The 12421-nt window shown below is 59.9% G+C and overlaps 1 protein-coding gene across 3 annotated transcripts in view; it reads left to right on the top strand.

The window, feature by feature from the left end:
- Positions 1 to 12041, top strand: part of CNIH3 (cornichon family AMPA receptor auxiliary protein 3) — a 218974-nt gene extending 206933 nt beyond the window's left edge. For 2 of the 3 annotated variants that reach the window (XM_021679500.1, XM_021679501.1), the window contains 2 exons: positions 2349 to 2492; positions 5792 to 5827. In XM_021679500.1, the coding sequence (XP_021535175.1) occupies positions 2349 to 2492; positions 5792 to 5819 (172 nt within the window). In that variant the 3' untranslated portion in view covers positions 5820 to 5827. Of the gene's footprint in view, positions 1 to 2348; positions 2493 to 5791; positions 5828 to 11963 lie in introns of those variants that run through there. The other variant, XR_002479779.1, reaches the window with a different exon arrangement.
- The last annotated feature ends 380 nt before the right edge of the window (positions 12042 to 12421 follow it).

The following is a 12421-nucleotide window of genomic DNA, read 5'->3' as shown; positions in this document are numbered from 1 at the left end:
CGGTGAAGTCTGCAGGCTGGGGGGCAAAGTCTGCAGGCTGGGGGCAAAGTCTGCAAGCTGGGGGGCACAGTGAAGTCTGCAGGTTGGGGTGCAAAGTCTGCAGGTTGGGGGGCGAAGTCTGCAGGCTGGTGGACAAAGTCTGCAGGCTGGGGGACACAGCGAAGTCTGCAGGTTGGGGAGTGAGGTCTGCAGGTTGGGGGGCTAACACGGGCACAGGCTCAGAGGTGAGACAGCGCTCGGTGTGCTGGGGAAGGGCCCTGGTTCAGTGAGGCTGGATGCAGGGTCCTCGGATGGAGGTGAATGGACGTGGGCTTGACAGACAGCAGAGGGACCAGGGGTGGAGGGTCCGAAGCTCTCTGCTGGGGAAGTTGGAATCAACGTATTCTGCAGGAAATGGAAGTGCTCAGAAGCTTTTTCGGGGAGAAAGTGGCATTGCCTGATCCTAGTTTTAGGAAAATGACCGGTGGCAGCCATGGGGAGGACAGGTAGGAGGGTGAACTTGTGAATCTGGAATTGGGAGGTCACCATGGCATCGCAGGTGAAGAGAGGATGGACTTGACCCCAGTGTGACAGAGCGATGGAAGTCGGAAGGGCAGAGAGTTCACGTGGAGGTGAACTTGGCCTTGGCCAGTGAGCAGGTGCAGTGGGCAGGGCAGCCTCGAAGCTGCTGGCTGGGAGGGGATGGCGCCCCTGACGGATGGCAGGAGGAGAGGACAAAGTGCAGGTTAGGGAGAAAGGAAGGTGACTCAGTTACACAAGAAAGTCCTGTGCTTTTTTTTTTTTTTATAAAGATTTAATTTATTTATTTGCTATATAAAGAGAGCAAGCGAGAGAGACAGAAAGAGAGAGCGCGAGCGCACAAGCAGGGGGAGGGGCAGAGGGAGAAGCCCAGGACCCTGGGATCCTGACCTGAGCTGAAGGCAGACTCCTAACCGGTGCCCAGAGAGCGTCCTGTTTGGAGTGAGGGTAACCCTCTGCAGTCTGAGCTTGGAGAGCAGTCAGGTGGGAACAAGGTGGCGTCGGAATGTAGTCCCTGCCGGCTCAGGGACTGTGTGGGCTTAGCTCACCCAGTATCCACACAACCGGGTGAGCTGAGGCCCCTTCTCTGTTTCACCCATGGGCTAAGGACGTTGTCCCACAGACCCGGCCCCTCCTGCCCTATTCTCAGGCACCGGAGGAAAGCAGTGGGGTACCTCCGTCTGGTCCCATTCTTGGCAGAGTATTGCATCCAGCACCCAGTTGTCTCTGCACTTCCGTCCCCATTTTACAGACGACAAAGCTGAGGCTCGGAGGGATCAATGGCCGGCTGGAGGATGGTCAGTCTGGTGTCCGGTAGCCGCAGAGCCCTGACTCTCTCCACCGAGCCGCTTGGCCACCTGGCTGCCCCTGTCCCCACGGAGCGAGGTCTCCGCAAGGCCAGTGGATTTGGAATGTGCTCCCAGGGAGGCAAGGAGTGTGGCCTGGAGAGCTGTGAGCTGGCAGGCATCACTGAACCTGGCTTGTGCTGTCCTCCTGGCACCCGGTGATGACTGTCGCTGTCGCTGTCCTCTGGGGGGTGAGGTCAGGCTGGAACACCAGGTCCCGTGTTCCTGGTTACAGGGTACCCTTCTGAGCCCGGGAGTCATCTGCTCAGGGCCCCTCTCCGGCCCGGCCTCTGGCCTCCTTCACCCAAGTGACAGACAGCAGCCCGCAGAGGCCGTGCCGGGGGCCAGAGGTCAGCCACGGGGTGGCCCTCGAGTCCCGCCCAGCCTCACCACCAGAGTCCCGGCCTCCGCTGGGTGTTTCCACAGACACAAAGCTTGCTTCAGCTTCCCTCTGTCCCATGCCCTGTGCTTTTGCTCCCCCTGGGTCCTTCTGCTGCTATGCCCCCCGCCATGGTCAATGCTCTTTGGCTGTTCTGGGTCCTTCTACCAAGAAGGAAAATGTCTGAACCCCACCGCACTCCTGCGGGAGTGTGACATCTCTCCCCCAGTGTTCCGGATTTGAAAAGAGGGTCTGTGTGGGGGACAGCATGACACCCAGAGTCATTAATGATCAGGGTAGAATGTGGTTGGGGGTGATGCCGCCCTGCGTGTCGCCGCCCCATTCTGGGCTGACGCCCACGGGGGTGCCCACAGCCCTGGAGCAAGGAAGCTCTTCTCGGTGCCTCCAGGTGACTCGGTTTCCTTCCTTCGGAGCAGCTCTCTCTGTGGGCGTGGTGCCCGTGGTGCCGGAGGGTCTCTGTGTCTGGGAGTGGCCCTCAGTGCTGGGCAGTGATGTGGGCAGTGGCGGAACGCTGCTTCACAGAGATCCCTCGGATGCCCTTCCAAGCCCCAGAGCCAAGGATGCCGTGTCCTCTGTCCCCGCAGGTATTTCCACTGTCCAGCGGACAGCTCGGAGCTCGCCTACGACCCGCCGGCGGTCATGAATGCGGACACCTTGAGCTACTGTCAGAAGGAGGCCTGGTGCAAACTCGCGTTTTATCTGCTGTCCTTCTTCTACTACCTTTACTGGTGAGTGTCTGTCCCTCCTGGCGCTCTGGGTCCTGCAGGCGCTTTGTGCCTCTGGCTTTTGCGGAGGGGGGGGAGGGTTGTGAGGGTGGGGTCGCAGCCGCATGGGTCTGATGCCAGCTGTCTGACTCGGTCGGGAGCCTGGGCTTGTGCATGGAGGCGTGAGGGGTGGCGGGTCCTGAAGGAGGCCTGGCCCCTGGTGGGTGCATCTGCAGGGCCTCACAGAGAAATTCATTGTCCCCACACCTCTGGGGAGGCGGTTGGTGACACATAGCTGGTCACTCCTTCCCCATAGGGCTCCGTCCCCAGCTCAGCCACTCGGGTCCCCTGTGGCCCCTAGTCCACGTGGAAGCATCTGGGGGACAGAACAGAGACCCCGGGGGGCGGTCGCGTGTCTCAAAGGGGCACGCGGGGTCACTGAGTGCTCAGGCTCACGACTCTGCCCATGTTACGTAACTCGCTAATGAGGTAGACCGTGCTGACTTTGCGATTGTTCAGCACCGCCCCCGTGTCTGCACCTCTGCAGAGAGTGGCCTAGCGAGGCAGATGGCTGAAAGCAGACTGCCTATGGCCAGGCCCCGAGAGCACCTTTTCTGAAAGCATCTCCCTCCTGTTCCTCTTTGGGCTCATTTCTGGGGCACCTCACCTGCCACCTCATTACGCGGTGGCTACCTGCGTTCGGCCAGGAAAGCTGCCGGTGTCCCGGCACTGCTGTCGGTGCTAGCCACGTGAGGAAGAGGAGGGTGGGGTGTTAGCGAGGCCGCCCCACGCTTGGGGCGGGCTGGGGAGTGGCTGCATTTATCCACACTTAAAAATGAGCCGTGCTTGGGTCTCTCTGACTCCGACTCAGAACTTTCTAGCCACTGAAGCTCGCTCAAGCTGGTTCCTGCCTTGGGGAGCCCAAAGAGGGTGGCCTCCAGGCTTAAGGACTTGACACCGTGGGCTAATGTGAGGTGCTGGAGTGAGCTCAGTCTCCTCTGTGGGGGTCTGCAGACGCCCCCACTGCAGAGTCATGAGCCTGCCCCAGAGGCAGCCGTGCCCCCCAGGCTCCTTCCTCATTCGTCTGGGGTCCACCCTAGTCCAGATGGAGATGGAGGCAGGTCACATCCCCTCATTTCAGTTGCATTGCCAGCATCCGTCTGTTGTGGGAAAGAAGACCTGGGGAGTCACCGCAAAGTAGCTCCCTTCCTGCAGGGCTGTGGGGGGCGGGAGGGGGCGGGGGGGGGGGGGGGGAGGGGGGGGGGGGGGGGGGCGGGAGGGGGTGCGAGGGGGCAGCAACGGGCGGGCGGGCGGCCTGGGCGGCTCCTGCCCATTGCCTGAGCGTGATCATCCTATGAACCTCGTGTCCCACACATTCCGGCTGGCTGGCTGTCCTTCCTTCAGTCTGGCTCTGCCTTCATGTTACATTTGTTAATTACTTTGTTGCTAAAACAAAGCTAGAACAACTGCTCCCTGCCTCGCGGGACCCTGGGTGGCAGCCGGGGCTCCCCCTTCTTTGTTGAACCCGGTGTCGGGGGCTCTGCCGAGCTCCTCAAAGACCCGGTGTCTCCCGCCCCAGAACTCCCAGCCCCTTGGAGCCAGGGCTTGTGGGCGCACAGGACCGTCGGCCCCGGCCACTCTTGTGGGGGAAAGGGGGACCCACGCAGGTGGACAGCTGCGTCCAAGCTGAGCACAGGGATGGACTGAAGTGACAGCCGCAGGGACCCTGTCAAGGTGGGGTTGGCATTTCACAGGACCTTGCAGAGATTGAGAAATGTGTCCGAGGCCCTAGCTGAGACGCGTTTGTCTCACCCCAGAGCCTGGACTCGTCTCAGCATTGTGTGCTAACTACCCCAGCAGGTGCCCCGTGGACCAGGAGATGCTTGCAGGTTCCTGGGGTGGATCCTAGCCAACAGGAATGCAAACACCTGCGGTTAGTCCAGGGTGGACGGTCTGCCTGCGCCTTGGAACCATCTCTCAAGCCAGGAGGGTGAGGTGGCACCAGCCTCCCGCCCATTGCTCTGGGTCATGGCTGCCTCCTTCTTGTGTATTCCTCTCCCTCTATGATTGTCTTCTCTCTGGCCGACTTGATGGCAGACACCCCATCTGTCTCAACCGCCTGTGTGTCTGTGGTGCCCTGGCTGGAGCGTGGCACACAGTAGGTGCTCACGAGCTCCTTGTTTTTGCTGCAGCTTGGCTGTGTGGTCCCTCGAGGCAGGTGTCAGTCTGCACGCTTACCGTTGTCTGTCAGCACCGAGAATGGTGCGTGGCATGCAAGAGGCGCTCAATAATGGTGAATGAGTGGCTGAAAGTCTGAAAGTGAGTAGAGCGAGTAAAGGGCATCCGTAACCCCACTCGGTATCACCACGGAGAGACGGGCGTGGCTCCTTGCCTTGCCTCCCTGGCTCTGTGACCTTGAGCGATGGTCCGCTTCTCACGTGACCCCTGGCTCCCCTGAGTGCAGGGAGACCCTCCAGCTTGGGCCTGGCCAGTGATGCTCCGTGGACACGCGGTGAACCGGGTTCGCAGAGATGGAACTTCAGCTGCTCTGAGGAGCTCGTAGGGCCTTGGAAACTGGATAGGGTTAGAAGTGAAGCAGACTTTCTTCCCGCTTGGTTTTCTTTCTCAGATGACCCTTTTTCCTCTCTATAATGTGAACGGGGGTGGTTTTTCTTTGTGCCAGGAAGGCAAAGTGGTATATTTTGGCGTGGAATGTTACCCGATATTGCAGAATTAGCCTGCCGCCCTTTCTAAAAGCACAGGGATGCGTGACTCCTTCCCTGGTCGCGTTGGGTCACCACCGTAGGACACATGCTCCTAATGCACGTTTAATGCGTGCATTCCATTAAACACAGGAGGGCCAGGGAGTGACCCGGGTCAGAATTCGTGTCGTTTGTATGCCCAGAGGGCCTGCGTTCACACGTGGGGCCTCAGAATGGTGACGACGGGCCTCTTCCCAGCGTGGGGTATCGTGTGGTATCACAGAGGTGGGTGGGGTGGAGAGAACCCCCTGCACGCCCCAGCCTGGGGACCTGCAGGAAGGAGGCACAGCCACCATGATAACCATGCGGATGAGCATAATAAGCTGCACTTAGAGCGATCACATCTTCTACCCAAGGGACTCGGTGCACGCTCACAGCACAGGTTAGTCCAGTGGGGTGGGAAGTAGTGGGGCCAGCAGGGCGGGGAGTAGATGCTCCAGGGCCGGGACGAGAAAGAAGCCATGGGGTCCGGCTTGGGGAAGGACCCTCGGGTGAGGGTCGGTCTGAGTCCCTCGCGGGCTCCCTGCTCACTCCCTCTCTTCCTTTTCTCTCTGCATTCAGCATGATCTACACGCTAGTGAGCTCTTAACTCAGACCGCTCACGTCCTCCGAGGCTGAGTTCACGGGAGCCGGGCCCAGACGGGGACGCGTGAGAGACACCTGCGGATTGAGGGCCCCTGCAGCAGCAGTGGGCCAAGGGGTCGCTGCCCAGCCTGCATTCAGGGTGTGGTCCCTTTGGGGCCGTGGGCCCTCTCCTGGGCAAGGACTGCTGCTTCCTGAGCGCACGCACCTCTCCGACATCTCCATGCCGTGCACGCTGAGCCCCGGGGCCGCGGGAGGGGTGGCTGACAGGCTGCCCGGGGCCTGCCCAGGACGGAATGACCCAGGATCCAGGCCGAGTGTGTGGCACCCCCTGAGCCTCGTGTTTCTTCTGACCACTGGCCATGCCCCGCGCTTCCGTGGGACGGCCTGGAGAGCGCACACATTGGCCTCTGAGCCCTGACCGGCCCCGAGCCCGCGGGCTGTTTGCGCACTCTGTGGTGGGAGAGCCGGCTCTGCGACCCCAGGAACGCAGCGTGGGGCTGTCCGTCCATCCTGAGTTATGTCCAAAGTCGAGGGGAGATGGGAATCCGAGGGAAGAATGATTTTGTAAAACGTTCACAGGTTCAAAGTGTTAGTTCTTGGCCCCCACGAGCTGTACTCTTGGGCTGTCAATCCAGAGGACCACAGAGCCCATGAGTGTGGATCGATGGCTCCACATTGTCACAGCCACCCTGAGTCGAGGACCCCGAGCAGCCACATGCCCAGAAAGCACTGTGGTCCCTGCTCTGTGCCCGCGGCTGGGAAGTGACACGGCACAGTCATATGTTGCTGCATCGTTCACGCGGGGACATTTGCTTGTTGAGAATTTTCCGTTTGACAATCTGTCCTCTGTGGGTAGCTGCTATTCTAGGGGCTTGTAAATAATGACAAGGCTGAGATGTTCCATGTGGATTGGGCACAGTGATTTCCACCTTGTTCCCAGAACTTGCTTGTTTGCTTCTGTTGGACACGCACAGACTGCTTATACCTGTGTCCGGTTTCCGGCGGAGGCCCGTGCCTCAGGCTTATGAATGGTGTTGGTGTGACACGCCGTGCACACGTTTGCATGCCGTGGCAGGTCCAGTGTCTCACCTACCTGGCTGGTCTCGTTTAAACCCCGTGACAGGCTGCATTCGGCTCTGCGGGGTTGGCACATTAGAAAAAAAGTTTCCAAAAGGTGTTTTGCTTCTAAAAATTGTACAGAGAACAAAACTCAGACTTTTGCTCTGAGGCTGAAGGTATAAAACCAGGGGATTCTGGGCGGTATTTTGGGGACCAGACTTCCCTTTGTCCAGGCTGGGTAGCTGGGGCTGGGGGGCAAGCTGCATGTGGGGCCAGCTGGCCCCATATCTGACCCCATTCCTGAGAAGACCGGCTGCGAGAGCCCTGACTCGCCATACTTCTCACCCTCGAGCTGCTTTGTTTGCTGTTGTACTTTGCCTCCTTCCAGAAGGATGCGCAGTGGTCCGTAATAGCAGACACAGTTACCCAGAAACCACTGAAATGGAAGTAGGGAGCTCAGACCCACAGAGGAGGACACACCGACGTCCCAAGGTTCTGATTCCTGAGACTGACCTTGAATGTTGCCTTCTCTTCGCAGTAAAGGGTAGCCCACATTCGCCTAGGTTGCTTTCATGTCCTCTTTGACCTTCCTCATGGTCCTATGAGGTCGATACTCTTCTTTTTCCCATTTTCTAAGGGAGGAGGCAGAAGCTAAGAGAGGGTAAGCGACTTACCCGTAGTCACTCAGCAGCCACAGACCTGCCTTTACACCCAGGTCGTCTGACTTCAAAACCCCATGTCCTTTCCATCACCCGAGAGCCAGCGAAGCAGCTTAGGCCCCTGCGACAGTTGGATTAGCACACACTTTTGGAGAAAAGGAGATTTAAAGACACAGAGCTATAGACAAAGTGCCTGGTTTCTGTTCCTTCTGTGCGGGCCTCAGCCTTGCTTCGCCGTGGTGGGTTCTTCCCTGAGGGGGTCCCCTGAAAGCTGGAAGAGCTGCAAGTGCACGAACACCCCAGCGCTCCCCTCCCACAAGCTGCGAACCCAAACCATCTCTGCTGGTCTGGCGGGGGCTTGAGCCGGTTTTCGGGTCCTGTGAGAGCTAATCACGAGCACAGGGGTGAACAGCTGCTGGAGCTGCGCCAGGTGCCATGACCTTGCCCGGCCCACAACGACCCCACAAAGCAGCTGGGCGTTACCAACCAGGAGGCCAGGGAGGCTCGGGTGGGTGAGTCTGCCCCAGGGACCAAGCCAGACCGGGGCTCGGGGCTGCGCCTCAGTGGGGGATGGTGACCACAGCTCTAAACCAAGGTGTCGGCCGTTGCTCCAGGCGCTCGCATCTCGCGGCACCGTGCGGTCCACGTTATCCGCGTTTATAGACGAAGACGTTCTGGGACCTCAGAGACCCTCAGCGAGGGAGGGGCGGGCAGAGCTGGGGCCGGCATTGAAGCCCCCATGTGCCCCCCCCCCCGTAACGTTGCCTGCTGGGATATCTTCACCTGTCTGTTTGTCCCACAGTCGGGGGGGGAGGGCAGAGCAGGGGACAGTGCCCTGGGTACATCCCAAAGCGGCTCTCCCTGCCTGGCACGGCTCTGGGCACCGGGAGAGAGGTTCTCAGGGGCACAGGCGTCAGGGAAGGTGCCGTGGGGACCTGATTCCCATTTCCTTGGAGGGGCAGAGCCGTAGGCCTGGCTGTGCCCAAAGGGGCAGAGCAGGACTGGGGGGGTCACTTACTTTCCACGTCACTAAGTTGAGGTGGATGATGACACCCACTACACTGACCTGTTGGATTAAATGAGGTCATATTTGCAAAGAACCGGGAAGAGTGCCCTGCACGTGGGAAGTCAGGTAAGAGGTCCCCCCTCTGTGCGAGGTGGGTCCCCCTCGCCGTCCTCATTGTGCCCTGTGCGCATCCTGGTCCAGGGCCTCTGGAGGGAGGGGGGACGTCACCTGGACCAGCTGTCCGCCTGACGCCTCGTTCCGGCCACAGTATCCTGACCCCTCTTTCCCGCGCTGTGCTCTCCAGCCTGTGCTGGCCGCCCTCCAACGCTTGCCCCGCGTAGGCCCCGTGCAGAGCATGCGACGCGCACGGTCTCACCTTAACCCCCACGACAATATCGCGAAGTAGGGGCTGTCACTGGTCCGGTTCATAGTTCAAGTACTGAAGCTGGTGGAGGTTACGCGAGTGACAGTTACCAGTGACGCGTGGAGCCTCGACTCCAACCCACGTCTGTTTGTCCCCAGGGCCTTGAGCCCTTTGCACTCCTGAAGGGGTGATGCTGGACAGGGCCGGAGGAGGGAGAACGGGAGGGACGCTGTCCCAGGAGCGTGGCCGGCACACCTGCCTTCTCCATAGCCAGTAGCTAAGGGTACATGACCCGACATTCGGGAGGGTCTGCGCTACGGGGTCTTGTGCAAGCTTCCCGATGTTTCTAAAACTGAGCTGTCCCGTCCGTAAGGTGGGGCAAGACTACCTCCCTTGCTAGTGTGGTTGCGATCATCAAAGTGAGTTATGTGCATAGGGCTTGTGCAGGGGGCTCAGCACACCTTGGTCCTCAGTGTCCAGCTTCTCTCCCCACCACAGACGTGAAGGGAGCCTTCCTGGAATTGAACGCTAGCTGCCTGCCTCCCGCCCCCCAGTCCTGCGGCCGGCCGGCACGGGATCCCGGGGAACAGGGCTCAGCCCTCTCGAGATCTCCCCTGTGCTTCCTGTTTGTAGGCTTGGCCATTGCACCGATGTTGAATGAAGTTACCGCTGTTGGGGCAGTTTTGTTCTCTCCCGAGAGAGGCGAGTGGAGCTGCTTTGACAACTGCACAGACCCCTCCTAACCCTTCCCATTCCCGGGCTGGGGCTGCTCCTTTCCAAACTGTGCGCTGGTGAAGCGGTCCAGGTCTCAGGCGGCCTGGGCTGCGAGGCTTGGGCAGAGGGCTGCAGCCGCTGCTGTCACTGGGGCGCTCCCTGGCTTGGGTTTTGGCTGCCCCCGCACCCAGGAGCCGGGCAGGGTAGCAGGCCCCCCGGGCTTTGCCCCACATCGCCACGGCCGTTTCTGCTCCTGTTCAGCTCTGCTCAGATAGCTCCGGGCCCCCCAGGAGTGTCTTCCTGTGCTGAACCTGACCTCTCGGCCACCACATGACGCCCACGCAGACTTCCTTCCCAGCTGGTGAGTGCTGGGCTGTGGAGCCGCTCCTTACATTTCTTAGGGCTCTTGCTCTGAGCACGGCCTTCCTGAAAACGGCTTATGTAAGCTCACAATGAAATAAATCATATTCAAAACAAAGGTAACGAAGAGTCAAAACTCACCACCTCCTGGTTATTTCAGGACATCTTGCTGTGCTCTGTGCTGTGCGTACGGGGGATCGCCATGTAAGCATAGCGATCTGCGTCCTCCCTGGGGTGCCCTGGCAGCTCGAAATCAGCCCGGTCGGAGCGTGTGCACCTGCAGCAGATCGCGTGCCCTCCCCTGCCTCGCACGCCTCCCCCGGGCTCATTGCTGGACGTTGACCAGTACCCGGGGTTCACGTCCGCCCATCCGCGGCACGGCCATGTGGCAGCTGGTGGCCAGCCCCGCCGAGGGCATGCGCACCAGAGCCCGGTGTCCAGGGCTCTTGGGGCCGGACCTGCCTCCCACACAGGCAGTGATACCAGTGGCTCTCATTTATGTGCTTTTGTCCCCGAGAGATGATCGGACGGTAGACTTTTCAGCTGTAAGGCTTGAGGGCCTGCACGTAATGTGAGGAACACGGCTGAGCGCGAACGTGCTTCTGTACTTGGGCCCCAGTGCCCTTGAATTACCTTGGGGGCAGCTGTCCTTCCTGTCCACCACCTGGACGCTGGGTCCCGTCCCTGGGGTCTTCCACGTCCTGCAGCTGAATGCCTGGGTCCTGGGTGAATGCTGGGGTGAATACTGACCACACTCCGCGCGTTATGTGTCCTGTGGGGGGCTGATGAGGGTCCAGGGCATCTCCGGGTGCCTGCAGCCATGCTTTGCACACAGAACGAGCTCGGGAACCACAGCTCTTCTCTGCTCGGCTCTGCAGGCTGGTGAGTGTGGTGTCTGCTCCCAGCCAGCCGTGCGGCTGTGGTTCCGCCTCACACACCCCTCCCCCAGGCAGGCCCCTCTCCTCCTGGACCAGGTACCTCAGGGGCAAACACGCACCTGCTGGTGGAGAGATGCACCGGCACAGGGAGGCTGTTTGGCTTCCGGAAGGAATCCTGGCAGCTGGCAGAGAGACTTACAGACCACGGCAGAGTTTCTGTCCCATTGCCGTGCCCAGGCTCTGAGCAGAAGACCCTGGCCCTTTCAGAAATGCTTGGCACCTTGGAGAAACAGCATCACCTTTCCGATAGGAATATATCTCTGAGATTCCAGAACAGGGGACCTGGGGGAAAGGAGAACTAGTTAAGCACCAGTCCCCACATTAAATTATAAAGAGAGGCGTCCATCGGGCCCCCAAGCCGGGGATGCCCTGTTTTGACTGCGGCAATGAAAACAGCAGGGCAGAGCTGGAGGCTCTCGGGGAAATGTTGCTGGTCGGCGGCATCAGGGCACAGGTCTTGTGATGCTGTTCTGATTTTCCCACAGCTCCGCAGGGAGTAAGTGTGATGTTGAGGTGACGTTCTGGGCTCCACGGGCTGCAGAGAGCCGTCTGTGTGGAGGGGTGCTGGGTGGAAGCAGAGATCTATGGTCAAGCACCTGTGGGCCCTGCAGGGCTAAACACACCCGCAGATTTTTCCCAACCGCCCTGTGCAGGGAGCTCGGGTCCTGGCATCAAGGGGGAGGCTGGTCTGCAGGGCACTCGCTGTGAAGTGTGGCCCTGGGGACTCCGAGGGAGGAGTGGGGCAGAGCCCTCTGGTCGAGGGTGGCCTGAGACATGAGCGTGTATTGGGGTGGGATGGGTCCACACAGGGACCTAAGGATGGGAATGAGTGTGAAAAGGTGGGGCTTGCCCCAAATTGGAGAATGGCACTAATGAGAATTAATCCACATAATCCAAGTGCAGAAAAAGGTAGGAAGGGCTGGATTCAGGATCCCCTGGATCATAAGCTCTATGAGGATAGGCTTTCATTAGGTAGCTCCAGAGCTGGGCTTGGTTCTCATGAGACTGCCACAAATCCATGTTGAATGAAATTTTGGATCCCTTCTAGAATCAGCAGGAAGCCGAGAGAGCCACTCCAGTCCGTGGGAACCGGTGTCCTGGGAGGAATGTGGAGGCCTCGTGCAGCTGCGTCCTGGATATGCCTTGTTGGGCCCAGTAGTGATGAAGCAGGTGCAAGCACGGCCGGCGCATCTGCAGGTGCCCCTCTCTGCAAAGACCTTTCTGGGCTCGTTCTTCTCGGAATCAGGAAAACACAACCCCTAGACCCACAGGAGCAGATGGTGGCTCTCCCGAGTCATGGAGTGACCAACCCTAGACTCCAGCTTAGAAAACCTTGAAGGAAAAAAGAGCCAGGCCTCGGGTTGCGGCTCCCTGGCACGTGGAAGCAGCTGCAGTCCAGCCCTTGAGCATTGCTCCTGGCAGACAGGGGTCTCCCCACGGGCCCTGGGGGTTCTCCCGGCTGGGGCCGCAGAGGGGAGGGCGAGGGTGAGAACGGTGGGTGGACAG

Source organism: Neomonachus schauinslandi, chromosome 6, assembly GCF_002201575.2.
Source record: "Neomonachus schauinslandi chromosome 6, ASM220157v2, whole genome shotgun sequence".
Classification (NCBI taxonomy): Eukaryota; Metazoa; Chordata; class Mammalia; order Carnivora; family Phocidae; genus Neomonachus; species Neomonachus schauinslandi.
The sequence above is the reverse complement of the archived record's forward strand: the minus strand, read 5'-3'. Positions and strand labels throughout refer to the sequence as shown.